The following is a 21,816-nucleotide window of genomic DNA, read 5'->3' on the forward strand; positions in this document are numbered from 1 at the left end:
TGTGACATCCATTTGGGCAGTCTCATTACCAGATGGCCTCATCATTTACGAATTGGGGGAGAGAGAGAGAGACGGAGAGAGAGACGGAGAGAGAGAGAGAGCACGCACGAGGACGGGGGGGGGGATGAGGGAGGAGAGGGAGGGAGAGGGAGAGGGAGAAGAAGAAGGGGAAGAGAGAGAGACACAGGAGAGAAAGATAGAGTGAGAGAGTGAGAGTGAGTGACAGAGAGAAAAAAGAGAGAGAGAAAATATAAAGAGCATTAAGGGATTTTTAAAAAAACTGATAATTACTCAAGAATTGTCATGGAGCAACAAAAGCATTCAGGATAGCTCTTCAAAATAGTCTAATGTTTAAAAAAAATGCCAAGCAACGGAGGATTAAACAAGCAACACCCAAGGGAAGGGCAATGAGACAACCCTGGAAACACATCGAGTTTGTAAAATTTATTCCAACATGCTTTTTAAAAAATATGCCCAACTCCTTTACCAACTTTGAACAGTGGTAAAGACAATTAACAGTACAGATGTGTAGGTGTACAATAGGGATCACAGACATCAAATACTGACTTCCATGTCTTCAGTTTTTTTTCTTATATTTTTTCTTTTCTTTTTTTAAAATTTATTTCCTTTTATTTTACAATGATCTCTGTGCTTTTGTTACCTGCATTTATATATGGTTTTACCCCATACAAGTGTTGCAAGGTGCAGTACTAGAAATTGGTGTTTCAAAATAATTACAGGCAATTTTACCAATTACATAGTATACCTATATGTATTTACAGTTGTCTTTTTTGGAATGTATTGCCTTTTTTAAACAAAAGAAGTATATAAACTTTTCCTTTTAAACAGACAATATTATTACACAATCTCTGAAAAGGAGAACAATCAATATTCTTGAAAAGTATCAAATTTAACAAGACGGATTCCACGTTAACACTACAGGAATTAAAGTGAGATTAAGTGCCAAACTGCTGATATCATGCAAGTTGTACAATTCAAGATCTTCCTTTTCCTTTCATTAGAAAATCTTCAAGACCGCCAAATATTTTGGCAACAAATGTTTTTCATATAAAAAAAAGAGACAGTGTCCCTTTTCACTGGCCCATTGCAGGCTTGGTTCTGAGGCTTATTTAAGTGAAAATACTGCTAATTTAATAATGCACCCATTTTGTTTGTTTTAAGAAAAGTAACAGTCAGTGATACGTTACAGAAATTCATTCAGAAAATCAGTCAGCTGGCCTTAAATTGTAACATTATGCTGCAATGATCAAAATTGCATCAAAGCCTGAATGAGACAGCATGGAAACTCCGTAACTCTGAAACAAGAACTCTGTCTCTTTGAATTCATCACACACAGTGGAATAAGGTTTCCCTGGCTGTAAACAGAGCATTTTTCCCAAGTAGAAACGTGATGATTACAAAGGAATATTATATTTCAATGCCAAAAGCAATTATTTCAATAAAAAGGGCAAAATTTTTAAAATAAAAAGGGGCACTATGTGGGGAAAGGGGTTATGAGATTTGATAATAGAACAAATGACGCAGGTAAACCTTCAGACCACTGTAGTAATGGGGAATTTCTAAGTTTGCATTAGCTAGCTAAATTTAAAATAATACTATGCATAAGCATTTGAGTGCAGCCAAAATGATGGAATGTCATAGAGCAAATATAAAACTTAAGAACTCTTTCACATCACCTATATTCCACTTGAAAGTGTCTGAAATGCTTTTAAGTGCATTTTATGTACATTACATTTATATCTAAAATTACATTCAATAGAACTGACAAAGTATTGCAGACTGCGGACAAAATCGTTTCAATTGAGACAAGGTACTAAAAAAAGACACTGCTGAAAAGACAGCCCACCAGTAACTGTCCTCAGCTTTTCTCTCCCCACCCCCACCCAAACAAGGCCACAACAAACATTAAAAGTAAGTAAAAATAGGAGGTTCCCCAAAAGCATCTTTGGACTTGGGAACTGTGCATCCTTCAACTCATTACTTAAAAGTTCTGCATCTCAAAGTTGTTAACATTGCTGGATAAAGAAAAGAGATGACAGTCCATCTAGTTCACCTACTACCACCCCGCTGGTCACATATTAAATGACTAATTATGGCGATTAATCTCTCTTTATCGTTTAGTCTACAACAGACCCAGACATGATGCAAAAAAATGCCCTCAGTGGTGGACAGCTTTGAGAACCGTAGGACTAAAAGTTCCTCTCAAGCATTAAATAGCAGATTATTCACAGGGTACTGGCATGATTTGTAGTTCATGATCTTTTGGGTCAGTGTTTTATTACAAAGCTATATTCCAAAGGAAAATGGACCCCCACAGTATTGGAATCTGTGATACTGACCCTGGTGCAACTTTGCTACATAAATGATTTTCCTTGTTGTCTTCAAATGTTTGAAATTCTCTTTTCTCCAGACTAATAGAAGGCGTTAAATGTGAAAGAATCCTTATCAGGATAGCCTAAGTGCTGAGAGTCAATCATTGCAAAAAGGTAAACAAAACCATGGTCAAAATTAATTTTTTTGTAATCATTTCTGCGTAAGAAGCTATAAAAAGCGCACAGAAAGACCACCAAGATGCTGAGAAAATGTAGCCATTTATAAACAATTAAATACAGAATACAATAAATATGCTTCATAGAATTATTTCTGTACACAAGCAGTTTACATTTTATCAATATAAAAATAAGTCTTCAGTGCATCATCACACCAATGTTTTAATCCCTTTTGTTTCATGTGATTTGACTCAAAGTAATTCCAAATGAAAAAACAGACAGCTACTCTGAATCAATTACATTGCTTTTAAAAATATTCACAGCCTCAAATCATTTTCTCTTCACCGCTTCCCCCCTTCCCTCCCATCCTATACATCTGTAGCCACAAAATAAAAGAGAAAGGCACAAGTAACTGTGTACATTTAAATAATACTGGACTTGGACAATTTTAAACAGGAATTTTCTGGTGATTTTGGTCATGTTTACTATATATATATGTGAATGTTTTGTTCTAACAACATTCATGAGTATGAGGAAGGAAAATAGTGTTGACAAATGCCCAATGCATCTTCTTCAAAGGTGAATCTGCATGGCTGTGGATGCTATGAACTTCCTGTCTTATTGTCCTTTTGCATATCAAGGTGCACAAAGCCTTCACCCTTATACTCTGGGTTGCTTCCACTTTGCGTTCTAACTGGGTGAGATTGTCCACTTGAAGCAGTCCTGCCAGCACCGGTTTGGAAAGAGTGGGAAGGACTCGAAGAGTCTGATGAACTACTAGCACTTCCTTGTAAAGGATGTGTAGGTTCCGTGGTGGCTAAAGTGCGGGCTGACTCATAATAGGTGTCTGTACACCCAAACTGCTTCGTGCTCAGATCCTTTGAAGATCCTTCTCCACTTGTCGAAGGCTTTGGATAGTGCTCGTGGCTGGTGCTGGGGCTGTCCAGTCTGGCTGAGCCAGCATCTTGCCCCGAGTGGCTCAGAGCAGCGATAGTGCTGGGTTCAGAATAAATTGGTACCCTGTATTCCTCCTGTTTGTATGCTGTTGCTTTGTCTAACTCAACAGTCTCTATCCTCTGTAAAGTAATACTTGGTTTACTACTTCTAGCAAGAGAAGGTACTGTCACAACAGGGGCTGTGGGAACAGAAAGCTGCGGTAAAGGCAAAGGTTTTGAAGTTGTTGCTCCAGCAGATTTGGGTCTTAGCAAAACCCCCTCTTCGAAATGTATTGTGGCCTCTGTCCTAGTTGCACTAAAGGGATCAGGTGCAGTTGGATTCACAGGAATGCCTGACTGTAGAGAGACTATTGGAGAAGGCACCAAGCCTGGCCTTGTCTGAACCATCTGTATTCCACCAATTGGAATCATGGGGTAGGGTGTCCTGACCAACTGTTGAGAGTGCAGAGGAAGATGACTGAAAACATAATCTTGTGCGGTCCCAGACAGCCCACTGTAACTTTGTCCTTCATGTGCAGTTTGTGTATTTCTTGAAGAAAGAAAATGCAAGGCATGGGACGGTGTACTTGGCTCTTCATGTATACTGTGGTAGCCCATTCTAGACATCTTCTGTACAGTAGAAAAGGAAGAGGAGATTAATTACATATTTCTGATTACAAAGTTCTCTCTTATAATTCATTTATTATTGATCTCTACATTCCCTAAATTCTGAAATTTTGCGTGTCCCAATTTTATTCACTTCACCATTAACAGTTGTGTATCAGCTGCCTAGATCTTAAGTTCTGGAATTCCCTCCAGTTCTCTCTCTGCCTCTTGACTGTCATTAAAGATGTTCCTTAAAATGCATTCCTTTGACCAAGCTTTTAATCACTGGTCCAATATCTCCTTCATCGGTTCACTATCAAATGTTTGTTTGATAATGTACCTGTGAAGTCACTTGGAATATTTCACGTTAATTGTCAGTTATTGAATTTTGCTCAAAGTGAATATATTCACAGAACCCTAGATCAATGCAAAATATTATTAAACATTTTAATTTTAAACCCTCACAGCTTCACCCTTTCAATTCGCTGTAAACTCATTGCTGTCTGCTTAGATCGCTCTTATTCTTTACAGATCCTACTTAAATTTCCTCCATTTGGTCACCCTCTCCTAACATCCTCATGTTGCCCATTTTCTCCTTGCACCTCTGAAGCACCTTTAGATTAAGGCATTGTATAAATGTAAATTGAGTCGTCATTACAGGTGATAAACTTGGTTTAGTTATGGGCAAAACACAAATTGGGAGCCATAGATACAAGTCAGTCACTAACAAATCCAAAATGGAATTTAGGAAAATCTGTTTTAGATTAGTTGAGACTACCTACAGTGAGGAAACAGGCCCTTCGGCCCAACCAGTCCACACCAACCCTCCGATGAGCAACCCACCCAGACCATTTCCCTTTGACTAATGCACCTAACAATTTAGCAATTTAGTATGGCCAATTCACCTAGCCTGCACATCTTTGGACTGTGGGAGGAAACCAGAGCACCTGGAGGAAACCCACACAGACACAGGGAGAATGTGCAAACTCCACACAGTCAGTTGCCCAAGGCGGGAATTGAATCCGCGTCCCTGGCGCTGTAAGGCAGCAGTGCTAACCACTGTGCTGCCCCCACAGACTGTCTCGGAATGTGGAAACTGTTACCGAGTAGGACTAGTTGAGGTGAATAGTATGAACCATCAGTTCTCACATTTTGAATCCGGACCCTTAATGCTGTCACAGAGGTAACATTTGGTGTTGAATGCTCCTCCTCCAAACACCAACGATGGATACAGTGGGTTATAGACCAGTCGTAGATATGGGCAGAGAAATGGCAAATGGAGCTCAATCAACTGTGAGGAGCTGCACTTTGGGAGATCAAATGTTAAGGAAAAGTATACAAGCAGGACTCTGAACAGCACTGATGTACAGAAGGATCTTGGGGTTCAAGTCCATAGCTTGCTGAGAGTGGCCATGCAAGTAAACAGGATGGTAAAGAAGGCCTATGGCATGCTTGCCTTTACTGGTCAAGGAATTGAGTACAGAAGTCAGGATGTCATGTTGCAGCTTCATAAGATTTTGGTTAGGCTACACTTAGAGTATTGTATTCAATTGCGGTCACTGCAGTACAGGGAGAATGTGGAGGCTTTGGAGAGGGTGCAGAAGAGGTACACCAGGATGCTGTCTGGATTAGAGGGGATGAACTATAAAGAGAGGATAGGAAAACTGGGTTGTTTTCTCTGGAGAAGCAGAGGCTGAAGGCAGACTTGATAGAAATCTATAAAATTATGAGATGCATAGATAGGGTCGACAGTCAGTATCTTATTTCCAGAGTTGAAATGTCTAAAACTAGGAGGCATGCATTTAAAGTGAGAGGGTGCCAGTTCAAAGGAGATATGAGGGGAAAGTTTTTTTATTTTTTTACACAGAGCGGTAGGATACTGGAACATGCTGTCAGTGGAGATGGTAATAGGCAGATATGTTAGTGGTGTTTAAGGGACTTTTAGACAAGTGCATGAATATATGCAAGGATATGCAGGGAGAAGTGGCATCAAATTGGCATCATATTCGACACAACATCATGGGCCAGAGAGCCCATTCTGGTGCTGTACAGTTTTATATTCTATGTTCTACGTTCTAAGAGTGTGGAGAGGAAGCAATGCTGTCCAGAGGTAGCGACAGGGTTAGCGCTGACATACTGGATCAATGCCACCCAACAGCGAGGCGTGGACAGCGAATTCAAAATGCGCTTCAACTTCAAAAGATACTTTTAGTGGTGAGTGCTGAGTGAGGTCAGGATGCCTGCACACTAACTTGGCACAGTTAGAAGCTGGCAAGTTTAATTTGGATGGAGATTAAGAATAAATGGAAGGTCATGCAGCTGAGCTGTGAAGGTGAGTGATGGCTTCAGAGCTGGCTGAGTTCTGCTCCAGTCTGTCTATTGTACAGGCTCCCTTTTCCCTAGGCAAGCAACTCTGCTTCACAGACACTGGCAGACAGACCAAAGGAGTGAAGGAGAGAGAGGATGAGAGTGTATATACTGGGAAGAGAGGCTGCTGAGTGAATGAGTGTTGGAGAATGGAATTGGGAAGAGATGTTGGTGTGTCTGGGGGCAACAGCCCTTTAGAAAGGTGCATAAGCACATGTATTTTCATTGCAAACAGTTTGTAATGTCAGCACTGTTAGAGCACTTCTTTTGTTCCAATCAACCAAAGTCATTTTCATGACTCACGGATCAAATTGAGTGCTTCTAGATATAGAGTTAAGCTCTCTCTGAATTCTCTCAATAATGTACAGCCACCCAGCCTTTGCTGATGCACTTGTGGCAATTACATTGATGGTGGCCTGAGTTATATTACATCTAAGGCCAAGTTATGGAAATGTCCTGAAAATAAAGGGAGCAAGATGGAATAAGAAACAGGAGGCACAAAAAGGAAAAAAGTAAAAGTGAAATGTATGTATGCAAAAACACAGCTAAGGAATACATTACAGCAAGGAGCAGTAATAAATTGCAATTTGCAGAATTGCAGTGAAATGTGCCCCAGAATGATAGCTACCATCATTTGATTCCAACAAAACCAAGGGAAAGTAGAAAAACAATTTTAAAGAAAAAGAGACTTGTCTGCTTCCAGAAAATGAATGACCTGGGTTCTCAAGAAAACACAGTCAGCAACACAGTGTGGAATGGTCCACAAGGAGGTAGCTGACAAAGGCATGGTGGCATCCTGGTTATGTTACTGGTCTATTAAACCATAGGGTGAAAGCTTAAATCCCAATGTTTGAGAACATCATGGAATCTTACAGCACAAAACAGGCACTTCAGCCCATTGAGTATGAACCACCACCTACACTAGTCCCACCTTCCCGCACTAGGTCCATAACCTGAAATCGAGAAAAAAATGACCAGTCGTAAAAGTGACTAAAAAGTGACTGGTAGAATCTTATGAATGAAGATATCCTTTAGGGAAGGAACCTTATGGCCTTCAGTTTCATTACAACATGGCTGACTCTTAACTGCCTAATGAAATGTCTAGCATGCCACAAGACAATAGTGAAAGAGAGCAACTGAAGTGAGGCAATACTTGCTGGCCTTGCCAAAGATGCCCATATTCCAAGAGTGATTAGACAAGGGATCTTTCAGCAAGAGATTTTTATCTCTAAGAACAGTCCTTTATTGCACTTGGCTTTGCTAAGGTGAATGCAGTTGATTGACTTACTCAGCTATTTCAGAGAAAGTGAAGAGTCAATTGTATGACTGTGGGTCTGGTGTAATGTAGAGGGCACAGCAGATAACGACGACCAGTTTGCTTCCCTCAGAAGGAACATTGAATCAGATGGGTTCTTACAACAATCACACAAGTTTATGCTTACCATTACTGATACTAGCTTTTTCATTCAAGATTTAGTTAATTAACTGAATTTAAATTCCCCAGTTGTAGTGGTGAGACTTAAACTTGTGTTCCTGGATTTTTAGTCCAGACTTCAGGGTTACCCCATAATCACTTGCTGTTGAGCCTTGAGGGCAGAATTTTAAAACAGTTTGATTGTCTGGAAGGCAGAAGAGGAATGGCACAGCTGAACTAGATATGCCTAGCACCAGTAATGTTAAGCCATTCTTCACCATTGGGGGAAACTTTATGGAGTACCTTTATCTTTCTTACCAATTTAGATTCAGATTGTTCTGGCTCTTTGCTAGATATCCTTGGAGGTAGACCCACCGAAGATGAGTCACTGTGCTTTGCAGGAAAAGAGGAGCATTGGGCACTCTGCCAACTTGATGTCAGGCATTTACTTGGCAATTCATCTTTTGCTGGAGACAAGTGTCTTACAGATGATTCTTGCTGCACAGGTGACAATTGTCTCCTTGGAGAGATCTCCCTTGCTGGAGACAGATACCTTGAAGGCAGCATTTTCATACCCGGTGACAAAGCTCTCCCAGGTGACACATCTCTTTCTGGTGACAAATGTTTTCGAGGTGACGCTCTCCCAGATGACACTTCGATCCTCGGTGATAGACATCTCTTGGGTGACACCTCTCTGCCTGGAGAGAGACGTCTCCTTGGTGACATACCTCTCCCTGGTGATGGGCAGCTCCTGGATGATAATTCCCTGCCTGGTGAAAAGCGTCTCCGAGGTGACATTTCTTTTCTTGGGGAAAAGTGCTCTTGAACTGATGCCTCTCTCTCTGGTGATGTGTGTCTCCCAGATGGAATGTCCCCTCCTGGATATAAAAGGCTATGAGGCGATGATTCCCTCTTCGGAGACCATGGCCTTCTAGGTGACGTATCTCTTGATGGTGGAATATCTGGACTTAGCACAGTCTGCCTTTTCATCAGAGGATCGCCTTGCTTCAGTAGAAAATGCTCAGCAGATGGCAATGGTGGTATTGAAATACTTCCTTCAGGTTTTGCCTGTGAGACACCATGACACACAGGAACCATGCCCGGCTCGGAGGATTTCATTGGCTGAACTTGAGATGGTGACCCGGGGCAACCCGTCGATGAATACTGACTGGTTAAACTAGATCCCTGCTTCAAAGTGGTCTCTAATGATGGGATGGTTGTTTCCCCTCTGTATGAACTTGACACAGTCCCAGCTGTTTGTGGACTGGTACTTGCAATCTCTGAAGACCTCACAAACTGTTCCTCTTCCTCTTCCTCTTCATCATCATCGTCGTTGTCATCATCATCATCTGACTCCTCAACATCTGAAAACTGATGCTCTTCTCCTGGTTCTGTGCCTTCGATTTCTTCTGCTTTCTTCAACTTTTCTTCACTGGTTCCTAAATCAGAGATATGGGCAAAAAAGTAACATTAAAAAATGAACATTGCATTTATTGTCTTTTACAGGGACAAATTCATGCACTCACCCTCTCATTAAAATAACAAGCAAAAGTACTCAAACCACCCAGAAACCTTTCATTTTAGAGAGAGAGCCAAATCCAAGGTGACTTATCTTGCAACAATTTTTTCAGAAGCATGTATCCCAATACTCAGAGGTGGTCCCTTAGGACTATGTCTATATTCACAAAGGATTTCTTCCCTTTGCTATTGACAGAAGTCTGAAAAACATCACTCTATGTAAATAATTAGGACACAGCTGACATAGTTAAAATGAAAACATTCTAAATGTTTCAGAAATCTGGCACCAAACTTAGTCCCGTTCTCTATCTGTTCTACCAAATGAGTCCTTTGTGCCTCTAAAATGGCTGTTTTGTTTCAATATGGTATCCTGAACCATGGCCTGAGATTCATTGCTGTCAAGTGAGGACTGGCAGGGATTTTACAAAGCCCATCTTCTGACTGAAAGTACTTCCTGCCTCGGAGGGGCCTCCCCCACATGGGATCTCAAAGACAGAGAGAATGCTTCACAACTCATGATGGCAGTGTTCCAACCCCAAGCTGTTTCTGGAAGATTCCTTCCAAATGCAACTAACAGAAGGCAGAAGCTTCTCAGTCCAGTGGAGGTCGAGTTCAAGGTGAGTTGAGGAAGAACTTGAGAGAAATATGTGTCCACTCAGTGATCCCAGAGGTTCTTGCTCCTTGGAGAGATCACCAGAGGCAGGTCAATAATTGATAGGCCAGATAGCCAAACTGGATGTCTACAGGCCCATTTGAGCTGACTGATCCAATTACTGGAGATGTCCCCACTGTGGGGAAATTGAGCAGGGGTGTGGAGGTGGCTTGCATATGGCTGATCGTGGGAGAGGGGGCCCAAAAAGCCTCCTGTTTCAATACCCGCCCCCCACGCCCCCACCTCCCAGCAGTCATCCTTACTCAGGTATTGCAGCCAACCTCCTGAAAGATTCTCCCCATCTTAGTGGCCCTACAGCGGTGCTCCGCCCAACTTCTTAATTGCATTTTAACTTTTTCAGAAGCACCCTCAAAACTGGGCCTGTAACCTCAAGAAACAACTTGTTCTCCTCCCCAAACAAACTGGATCTAGAGGTGTTCTCTGAATTGGCTGTCTCTGGGAAAGTTTCAAGTGGATGCTCTGACAGGAGAGGAGATCTGGAACTGATCCCGAGTCCCACTTACATTCTAAACAGCAGAAGATTCTGGCCATTGTTTCAATTCACTTAGTCTTCTTTTCCTCACACTGGCTTCATTATTTGTTCAGTCCAGCAGTTACAGCAGACACTGATAGAAAGCGGAACAGCTCAGGAAGAGCCACATACATTCCAAAGCAGTGATGTTTGTCCAAAAGCAACAAACCTTTTTATTCTGTCAGGATCATGAATCAGTGTCTTTTGAAGCCCTCTTTTCAGCTGTCAAACGCACAATAGGAAACTCGCAGACAGTCTCAGACGATCCCTGTGTTCGCAATTGTCTATTTATAACTTTCAATGTCACAGCACATCCCCTGAATCTTTATATTGGTGCTGCAGATATTTTTATTCAAGATGCTTGAAGCTATTCAGGACAAGGCAGCCCACTGGATCAGCACCCCTTCCACCATCTTCAAAGCTCCCTCCCCCATCACAGTGGCAGCAGCGTGCCATCTGGGAGGTGTCCCGCCGTAATTCAGCAAGGCTCACTTGACAGGGCTCTTCCCCACCAAACCCATGACCATCTATCATCCCGGAAAACAAGGGAATACCACCTCCTGCAAGTTTCCCTCCAAGCCATGTCCCATCCTGACTTGGAACTATAATCTTGGATCGGATTGGATCAAAATCCTGGAACTCTCTTCCTAACAGCACTCAGACTACAGATTCAAGAAAGCAGCTCATCACCACCTTCAAGAGCATGATTAGAGGATGGGCAATAAATACTGTCTTAGTCAGTGACATCCACATTTAATTAATTCATTGAACAAAATTACATATCATCAATAATACAGGAGAAGAATGCTTAATCTAACAGGTTTATGCACTGAGAACCCTCCCACCTTGTTAGGGATTCCTTTCATTCCTTTATGATTCAAGCATTTAGCTAACATCTTCTGAAAGGAATCTATGCTTCTTGCCTCAAACACTACTTCTGGTAGTGAGTTCCATATTCTAACTATATTCTGAAACAAAAACACGTTTCTCCTGAATTCTGTGGATTTATTATTAATTAACTTATTCTTTATTGCCACAAATATTATGGTTGTGAATACCGTTTGAGGAATATAGAATAATAGTTGCTGTATTACTGTGAAACAAACATAGAAGCCAGACTGGCACATTCAGGCACTGGACTCCATTCACTCACTCACCACCTTTGCTGCAGTTTTAGCTAAACGTTTCACTCATAAAAATCTGCTGATCTCATTCTTGAAGATATCAATTTTTCTACAGATGGGAATTCCAGACTCAATTTGCTCTTTGTGCAAAGATTCATCTCACTCCTGAATGGTCTAGTTCTTGTTTTAGGATCACGTCTCCTAGTTGTGGAACTATCCACCAGAGGAAGTGGTTCATTTTGTGTCTTCCCCACTGAATCCTTTTAATAGTTCAAACACGTCAGTAAGCTCCCACTTCTACATGAAACCCAAGCCAAGATTATGCAACTGGTTCTCATAATTCTTGCAAATCGACTCCGTAACCTATCCAAGGCCAACATGGTCCCTTTGGATTGGTGTATTCCTGACCAGGTCTGAGTAATGCTCTGTGAGACTGGAGAATAACCTTCCCCTCTATAGGCCAGCCCCTTTAAGATAAAGGCAAACATTCATTTAGCTTCTTTGATCACTTTTTCTCCCCCATGCATAATAGCTCGAATTCTTTGACTCCTCCACAGTTCCCAGACTTCTTACCATGAAGAAGATATTTCTGTTTCATGTTCTTAGATCAAAGTGAGTGACCCTGCATGGCCAAATCCCTTTACGTACCATTTTAACAAAATCTGAACTAACTACTATGTTAGCCCACGAGGGAACCTTACCCGATCTCTTGCACTGCCAGAGGAAAACAACTGCAACTATAATAACGAAATTCACTTCAGAAACTCCTCCAAACTATTACACTAGTTCTCAGAGTGACATAGATTTAACTGCCTGCTGGCACCCAACATTCACTTAATGATCTTTTGAACTCCTCCTTCACCCACACAATTCCTCCCCCCACCACTCCCTATGATGGATAAGGCTGCCTTCCCAGGAACAGCAGTGCACTCTGGCTCTAAGTCCTGTGTCTCAACACAATCAAGTTCAGAAGCAAAAAGCAACTTTTGTTTCTGCCATCTGGAAATGCAATCTGACTTACAGTTCACTGTAAGTGACACGGGACTGGTGGCCCAGTAAACCATCCCACTGAACTGTTTCCCATGTAGACTGAGTTTCAGAAACCAGTCTATTGTCTTGTTTGAGTTTTAATCCACAAAAATTACGAGACATTAGGTAGACTGTCTCCTCACACTGTTGTTTTGCTAATGTTTCTCAGCTCTGCAATCACTGTTGTATTGGAGATCATGTAGCTGCCTTGGAATGTCTAAATTCCTTTACCCAGGGAGTGGTTAGAATGTGGAACTGTCTATCACATGGAATCCTGAGATGAATAATATATGGCCATCTAAGGGGAAGTGAAACAAGTACATGCAGCACAAGGAGTTGAAGATTACACTAATAGAATTAGATGAAGCTTGGTGGAGAAAGTTCCTGTGAGGCATTAATGTTGGCATGAACAATATGGGGAAAATGACAAGTTTCTGTGCTGCAATTCTATGATATCATTGCAAATACTGGCCAATCCATAGGTGATCAAAAATGACTGACTGCTGCACAAACCACTGGAAACTCTGCCTCCATCATGTTGGCTAACAAAACACTTCATTTATTCTTGTCCCTTCTGTAACAGCAGCAGCTATTGAGAAAGACTCCTTGACATTTTCAATATACATGCCTCAGGTTTAGACAAACCACTCTTGATTCCCACGGGCGACCACTGCAATCATTCCAGGTATCAGCAATCAATTCTTTCTATCCTTCTCCACAGAGATGAAAACAATTAAAAGCAAAATGCTAACCTTATGTAAACAGTACTGCTGTTAATGGACCCGGTACACTCCAAGAAGCTAAGGTCTTTTGTGATTAAATCAACGCAGTTTAACCTTGCAATTGCTATCTTTGCCATCTACTCCAACCCTAAAATCCTCCAAGAAATGCATTCTTAGATTTTGGCCAGCTGTTTGTCCTGACTTTAACCTGGCTCCTTCGCTTTTCTCCTTTTAGACCTAACTTTGGATCCACCTATTTAGATTTGGAGTTTATTTAGATTTTATTGTCACACATGCTATCTTTTGTCACCTGTACTCATATTTGCTAATATGTTGTGAAATTTTGTCTGGTAATATTACTTGGAAGTTGTTCCATTACTTGGGAAGTTATGTTAAAAAGTGCTTTACAATTGCAAATTATTGTTTTTGATCTAAATCCGCTTATAGCCTTTTTGAAATCACTGCCTTCATTCAATTTTATGTCCAATTCTTTTGAAAGCACACATCCTGCTGGGATTAGTCCTGCCTTTAGCCCCTCTCATTTCTAATCCAAGCATGGCAGGTCCAGCCATTTGACTATGGGGTGCATCACAGTCAAGCTGACCCAGTCCACAGAGGTGCACTTTATATCCTAGCCCAAATAGGCAATGAAGCAAATAACACTAACTTCCGTTCACCTTGGCTGCTATCAGCACAGATCATGCTATTTCAGGTGCTATCTAACTGAATGCAATGTCATGATTCGGAGATGCCGGTGTTGGACTGGGGTGTAAGTTAAAAATCACACAACACCAGGTTATAGTCCAACAAGTTTAATGTGCTTCCAATTAAACCTGTTGGACTATAACCTGGTATTGTGTGATTTTTAACTGAATGCAATGTAACAGGCTCCATCATGCACTTAGCTGGTCAGAGAGCTGGAGAAGCAACCTCACCCTTTGTAAAACACTTTCAGGACAGTTGAGTATATAGATGGGTATGTCTGCATCAGTGGCTACTGTATTATTATCTTTAATATGAACAGCTGCTAACTAGATCAGATATCAGCTCTGGCACCTTCTCGATGTCACGATGTCCAGTGTGCTCTGCAGCAATGAAGTACTTTTCTGATGTGTCATCACTGTGGCAATGATGGGAAACAATGCAAGTCCAGTAAGATCCCATAAATGGTGATGTGATAAAGGCCAGATAACTTCTTTCAGTCATGTCGGTCAGGAGTTAAATACTGACCATGACACAGAGGAGTTCCTATACTCCTCCAAAGTATAGAGGTTGGAAATTTTACATGCTTCTGAGAGGGCAGACAGGTCCTTTGTCTGACACGTTTTTTGAAAAGTGGCACCTAAAACAGCAGATTGGTTGGGCTTCAGATTGGTTCCACCAGTTAGCGCAACATCAAGGGCCAAAGGGCCTGTACTGTGCTGTAATGTTCCATCTAGAGCAGGATTCCCTCTGTATCAGACTGATACATGAGCTGAGCTTCTACACTCATGATTCTAGATTGGGATTCTCAAAGTCTGGACTGGGAAACTAAACATGTTGCTCAATCTTTTGACGTATCTGCCTCACATGCATGTTTTTAAATGATTCACAAAAAGACAACTTGCCTCACTCATTTTGATCACAAATCTCACCTCAAGCACTTCCTGAATAATGACAGATCAAAATTTCACTGCAGAGCACATCTGATAGCGTAAGGTTCTGGGCCTGTGGGAACAACTTTGAATTCCTCATAAGAACATTACGTTCCTTACTCTAAGTAGACCTTGTTTACTGCAGAATAAATACTGCTGTAAGTCCTGGTATCAATCCCTCCACACTTTCAATTCTTTGACTGGGATAATGAGAAGTGTAATTCCCAATGGAGCCAGTCTGATATTCCTCTTTCCATTGGTTGTCCATGATCTCTGGTGCAGGAACGCAAAGCTCTATGCAATGACCTTTAACCTTAGAAGAACCCTGATCTCTCCAGGAGCTAAATGTGGCAGCCATTCCACTTCAACACAAATTTAAAAATTTGACAACGTCAAATGCATCCTTAAAGTGTTAGTTCCTTGCCTTTAGACTCCCCAAAACGAAGAGCAGCTAAACCTTTGATTGCGGGTAAAAGTTTCCACTCAGATTTTGTGAGTGTTATCACATCGACCATCATTGGCATCTGTTCAAAAGGTAACTGAGATTGATCTGGTCTGCTTGGAAACCTCGGAGCCATCCATCAGGTATGTTTTCTTTCTGCGTAAAGTTCACTCAGCTGATGATTCACATGTGGGAGCAGGGTCTGGAACCTGATCATGCTGTGCGATTATGTCCTGGGCAGATGGCCTCTGATGGAGTTGTAGGCAGGTCTCCAAATGACTTGAGGAATACTGAAGGCCAATGGCAAGTGTCAAGTGTTGCTTCAGCTGCATTGATATCAGCACAGATTTTTTGCATGTAAATCAACCATCTCATTCACAGGGCAATTATTGACCAGCTCCACAGTCTTAAATAAAACAAAGAACTGTGGATGTTGGAAGTCTGAAACAAAAACAAAAAGTTGCTGGAGAAACTCAACAGGCCTGGCACATATGGAGAGAAGCAGAGTTAACGTTTTGAGTCCAGTGACCCATCTGATGATGCCACACCCACTGAGTTTCTCCTGCAGTTTCTGTTTTCGTCACAGTCTGAAGTGCCTGGATATTTCAGATCCAACAACAACTTTCATTCATATCGTCCCTTTAGCCTGGTAAAACATCTCAAGGTGCTTCACAGGAGTGATCAGTTGGTCAAAGAATGACATCTATCTGTACCTCTCTCTGTCTCTGACAAGACAACCCTTAAAACTTACCCCTTTGACCATGCTGTCCTAATATCACCCAATGTGGTTCCGCATCCGACTTTATCTGATTAAAGTCCATGTGAAGTACCTTAGGATATTCTACTAGGTTAAAGAGGTTAAATAAATGCAAATTGTTGGTCATCAAGCCATAGCATTTAATTTTCTCCAGCATCAATATAGGCTGCTCTTTCAACTTTGAACATAATCTAAAAGATCAAGAAGAGCATCCCACTAGAAACCCCAAGAGGAAAGAAAAGTAGGAAATTTTGTAAGCACTTTTGTACTGGGTAAGGACCCCTTGGCTTCTCCCGACACATACATTGGATCACGTTTTGCAAACTGCATGCTCCCAGTTTGCATTTGGGTTTAATGATCTGTCCCCCTTTTAGTCAATAGATGCAAAATGTTCACAAACTTGATTAATCTGTTGAACCATATGAAAAAAATGCACCCTCTGTGACCAATGAGTCCCAGATTTTCTGGCTTAGAGGCAGAGACACTACCAATTGAGCAACAGGAACTCCACCCACCCCCTCCATTTAAGGTTATTGGAATAACAGGTTGTAAGTTTGCAACATGCATTTGCAGCACTTGTCAATGAGATCACTTTAACACACAGCCACAACACAGAGCGATAGTACAGGTACTCCCTTTGCTACTTTTCCAATAAATTGTGAACCCAATGGAAACAATCTTCAGTCTCGTGGGATTGACCTTTTGAAATGACCCTTGAATTCACCCAACTCAAATGATTGGTTACCTATTTCTGCCAGAATATTGAGAGCCCTGTTGTTAGCACTGAGGCCACAGTGAAGCAACAGTTGAAAATAAAAATCTTTAATGGCCCCATCGGGATTAATCGATACAACACGCCCAAGGTACCTTCTTCAGATTCCACGTCTTCCATTAATGCAACAGTGACTCCCATCTCCTGGCACTTCTTACTGTGAGCCTTTGACTTCATGTGCTTTGTCAAGTTCCCTGAAGAACACAAACAGTGAGGCATTTAGCTGATTCGATGCAGTAAATCACATTTGGCTGCTACTTGGCTGAATAGCCAGTCTCTGCTCAATTAACGTCTCAATGAGGCTAATCTGCTTCCTCAGGCAATCTCCTTCTGAAGTTTCATAAATCATCCTAATGGTACTGGGGTGTAATGTGGCTCAGCATTGGCTGGGTACAGAGGCAAAGCTGATCTATCACACAGTGACAGCAAGGTTGTGATCTAATGACTCAAATGCTCAATTCCACCCCCCCCTCTGCTTGTATACTTTACAGCTGGTCTCTCATTGCAGGAACCTTGCCAGTCAATCAGTTTTTAGCAATGCAACATCTGTGACAGCAAAACATTCAGCATTGATGCATTGTGTCCTTTATATACAACTAAATGCCTACATTTTAGCAATGTGAGGCACATGTTCCACCCTCCCCCCCCACTCCCCCATCCCCAGCACACACAGAGGAAGAAGGGTTAACAAATGTAGTATCACAATGGTCCACTTGGATTGAAAAATCTAGGTTTACTTCCCATTCTGTACTTTGATTATTTCATGGTTATGCCACAAAAGAAAGAACCTGTATTGACCTCGCACCTCCCTCAACCTCAGGTTGTCCCAAAGCATTTTACTATCAACAAAATATTTTTGCAGAGCAGTCACTGCAGCAGTGGTGCAGCCAAATTACATGCAGGAAAAGTCAAACTGCACACTAAAAGATCCCACAACCAGCAATGCATTAATGACTAGATTGACTGTTTTTAATGATGTCAGTTAAAGGATAAATATTGGACAGCTAGGAATACTCCACCGCTCTTCTTTGCAATAGTGACATAGGATTGCTCACGTTCACGTCAGAGCACGTCTGAAAAAGCAATCATTCAACAGCACTGGATTGGATTCATATCCTGGTTGTGGGAGAGAGATTCAAACTATCATCTGATTCAGAGGGGAACATACTTGGCATTGAGCCACAGCTGACACCTCAGTCAAATGTGGGTTTTGTGCCAGAGAATGTTAGCAGGAAATAGCATGAACATGCATACACAACGAGGCAACGATCTTTGCTGCAATCCTGATAGAGGGAGGTTATGTATTTCCTGCGCACATAGTTAGAATATCCTGAGCATGGATTAAGGCGAGGGGTGGGGGTAGTCCCTGAAGAGAGATTACCTGCAAGTATCACTCAAAGTTTCTCTGTCATGTACACCGAAGCTTCAACTCATTTTTCATTTCTCCATCCTTTATCGCTATGGTTTCTAGTTCCTATTCTTTACAAAACATTTCAGCAGAAAGTACCTCCCAACGAGGGAGCTGGTGATCATTTTGCTTCATTACAGCTTGTTGAAATGCTGGCGGCAAGAGCTGCTGCTGAGACTCTACTGCTATACCCAATAACGTAACTATTAAAGAGCTAAGTATCCCTGGGTTTAATTATCAATATGGGTGACTAAATTTGCATAAAATAGCACATGCATTATTGCAATAGCTCAACAGCACCTCATTAGTTGCAAATAAAGAGAACAAACCCGAATTGCTCAGTATAGCCTGATGACCCCTCACCTCAGCCCAACCGATGGGCCAGCAGTGTAACTCTCACACTGCTAAACGCTGTGACATCTGCTAGACAATAGGGGATGTCCAAAGTTACAAAAAGTAAAGAGGGTGACTTTGAAACTGCTGATATAAGAAAAGGACTGACTCCCATTTACGTAATGCCTTTCCTAACCAAAGGCATTCCCAAAGCACCTTAACAGAAGTACATTGTAAAGTTCAGTCTGACATAACATGGCAACCAATTCATGTACAGCAAGTTCCTACAAACATGACACCGATCAGACAGATATGGATGAAGAGATAAAAATTGGTCCATGACAAAGGCCCCTTCCCTTCTTGCATGATAGTGATGGGAGAATCTTTGATATCAAAATGGTTGTCCCACAGGTGGCACAGAAGGAAGGCATTGGCCTGTCTTATGCACCATCAGATTTGAACGTTGTGGGAAAAGACACAAAGCAAGACATCATTGTTCCAATTCAGCTGACTGGTCTCAGAATTCCCCTTTCCAGTTTCAGTAGAGCTGGTGTCAGGAGTACCGGCCACTTTTTATCAGTTGCAGTTTTCCAACAGAAGACCATTGTGTTCCAACCAGAACAGTGCCAGGGGTGCAGGGTGTCTATGGAATGATTAGAGAGACTGGGGCTGTTCTCTCCAGAGCAGACAAAGGGGAGATTTAATCACATTATTTCAAATCGTGAACAGTATTAGCAAAATCATTAAAGATATCGTGCTTAAGTGGCAGGAGGGTAGGTTAATAGAAAGCAAAGACTGAAGGAATTGACAAAAGAACCAGAAGGGAGAGGGGGAGACTGTTTTCAACGCTGTGAGCTGCTGTGGTTTGGAAAACAGTTGTCAGAAAGAGGGGTGAAAGATTCAAAAATAGCTTTCAAAAGAGAATTGGATGAATACATGAGGTTGCAGGGCTACGGGCTAAGGAGAGAGGAGCACGCTAATTGCATAGTTCTTTAAAGAGCTGGCACAAACGTGAAAGGCTGAATGCCTTGCATCTGTGCTGCTTCATTCTCTGATTTTCTGACCAGCTTTGCATTGCATAGTCTTTGCAAGGGTAAGAATTGACAGAAGTTCAACAAAATAGTACAACAAACCCCCTGTTTAAGTTGCCCTAAATTTAACACTGCAAATATAGTGAGGCCTGTATGTCCAATTAGTGTCAGGATTTTGGTTTTGACATCAGTCTGTACTGAGCTCATGTAGAATTACGTGGCTCGATTAGCATCATTTTGGAGCAGCCTTACCCAGTGGCCATCTTTGCCACTTGCTTTCCATTCCTCACACTCGCTTCTGTTTCCCAAGCCCACACTTACAGCAAGTCTTTGGGAAAAGGAAGCAGATGGTGAGAACAAGTGGGAAAGGGAGAGAAAAGCAGGGAGTGGGAAGGTTGGCAATTTGGAAGGTTGGTGATCAGAAAGGACAGCAAGTGGGACATGCTCTGTGCAGAAATTAAATTTAAAAAAAAAGAGTTTGCACATTTCTTTTATACATTTTTTAATTTATTCCATTTTTAACATTATTGCATTTATGAACATGGCATTGTTACGGAGCTGTAGTCCACAAAGAACCTCTTTCGATTAGAGACAGACAGTAGATGGTATCATGCATTTTTCTGAAGACTAAGGCCCTATGAAACTAACTGCAGATTTTGTATCAGCTGTAACGAGAAAACCCGATTTGCTTAAAGTTGCGTTTTTCAGAAATGCAGTCACCACAAGATAGAACGCAGAATTTAGCCGTCCAGCTCATCAAGTATGCTCCACCATTTGATTGTGGCTGATCATGTTTCTCAAACCCATTCTCTTGCCTTCTCTCAGTAATCACTGATCCCCTTACCAATCAAGAACATATCTATCCCGGTTTTAAATACAACAATAAACAAAGGATTATTGTACTTATCTTTCACCTGTAGACATCACTGTGTACCTACGGGTCAACTGCAACACAGTTTAAGTACCAGTTAAAAAAATAATTCTGATACAAGGTCACCAATCTGAAATGTTAACTAATTTCCTCCTTCCACAGACATTATTTCAACACACTCTTTTTGTTTCAGACAAAAACGTCACCCGAAGAACACGGAGCAAAGAACAACCCTAACAGGCAGCTGTGACATTGCCATCTCTCGACAATCCCTCTGACACAGGCCATCTCAAAGACCAGGATTGTCAAATTAGCACTTATTTTGAGTCCGTTCTTCTGCTGTAATTGTGGCCCTCAGCTTTTCAGAAACCTAATTTGAGACTGTCAGAACTAATTTAGCTTGTGACCATGACCAGCGTTATGATGGAAAAGATCCTCTCATCCTGTATTCACATCGAGTAAAAGCCAGTCTTTGTGCTGAACAATCGTGTCAGTTTCCCCAGCCCTGCTTCAGGACAATAGGGAAAAAATACAAGTTTGTTTTCCAGTGATAAATTGCCTTCTGACACAAAACCCTCTTGAAATGTAATTATGATCATTATTAAAAGGAACACTGTGAATGCGGGGGACCCGAAATACAAAATTGCTACTTTTGAAATGCGGCAAAGCTATATCTGAATTGTCTTAACATTGTAACAGCAGCAATTTTAGAAGTTATTTAGTGCAAGTAAGATCACAGTGTAAAAAGATTTTTAAAACCTCAATATCCTGCCAAAAATATGGACCAAATTATTGATATATTTAGTCAACTTGTTCAGGCATTCCTCTGAAGCAAGTGGAACTTGAACAAAAGGTAACAGCATTAGCATTACACCATGAATTATATTTATTTCCTAATTAACCTATTCAGAGAAGTTATTACACACTTCTGGGGCAGGTGGGATTTAAGTCATGCACTCCTGTTCCAGAGATAGGGACACCATCGCTGCAGCACAAGATCAGTACCATGAATTTTACATTGAGTATAAAATATGAATCTCCAGCACTGGTGTAGGTGGTTGCTATCTTGAAATGCAAAACAAAACAGCGGTGATTCAATACGTAACACTTTTTGTGAATGAAGTAACTCTTCAAAGTTGTTTTTAACCACAATCAAAAT

At 41.4% G+C, this 21,816-nt stretch overlaps 1 protein-coding gene across 4 annotated transcripts in view; it reads right to left on the reverse strand.

Annotated features, from left to right (window-relative positions):
* Nucleotides 1-322: 322 nt before the first annotated feature.
* LOC122563625 (transcription factor HIVEP3) overlaps nt 323-21,816 on the reverse strand; it is a 393,299-nt gene continuing 371,805 nt past the window's right edge. For 3 of the 4 annotated variants that reach the window (XM_043717599.1, XM_043717598.1, XM_043717600.1), the window contains 3 exons: nt 17,110-17,208; nt 8,151-9,271; nt 323-4,075 (listed from right to left, as the gene is read on the reverse strand). In XM_043717599.1, the coding sequence (XP_043573534.1) occupies nt 3,113-4,075; nt 8,151-9,271; nt 17,110-17,208 (2,183 nt within the window). In that variant the 3' untranslated portion in view covers nt 323-3,112. The remainder of the gene's footprint in view (nt 4,076-8,150; nt 9,272-17,109; nt 17,209-21,816) is intronic. The other variant, XM_043717601.1, reaches the window with a different exon arrangement.

This window comes from Chiloscyllium plagiosum, chromosome 27 (assembly GCF_004010195.1).
Source record: "Chiloscyllium plagiosum isolate BGI_BamShark_2017 chromosome 27, ASM401019v2, whole genome shotgun sequence".
Lineage (NCBI taxonomy): Eukaryota > Metazoa > Chordata > Chondrichthyes > Orectolobiformes > Hemiscylliidae > Chiloscyllium > Chiloscyllium plagiosum.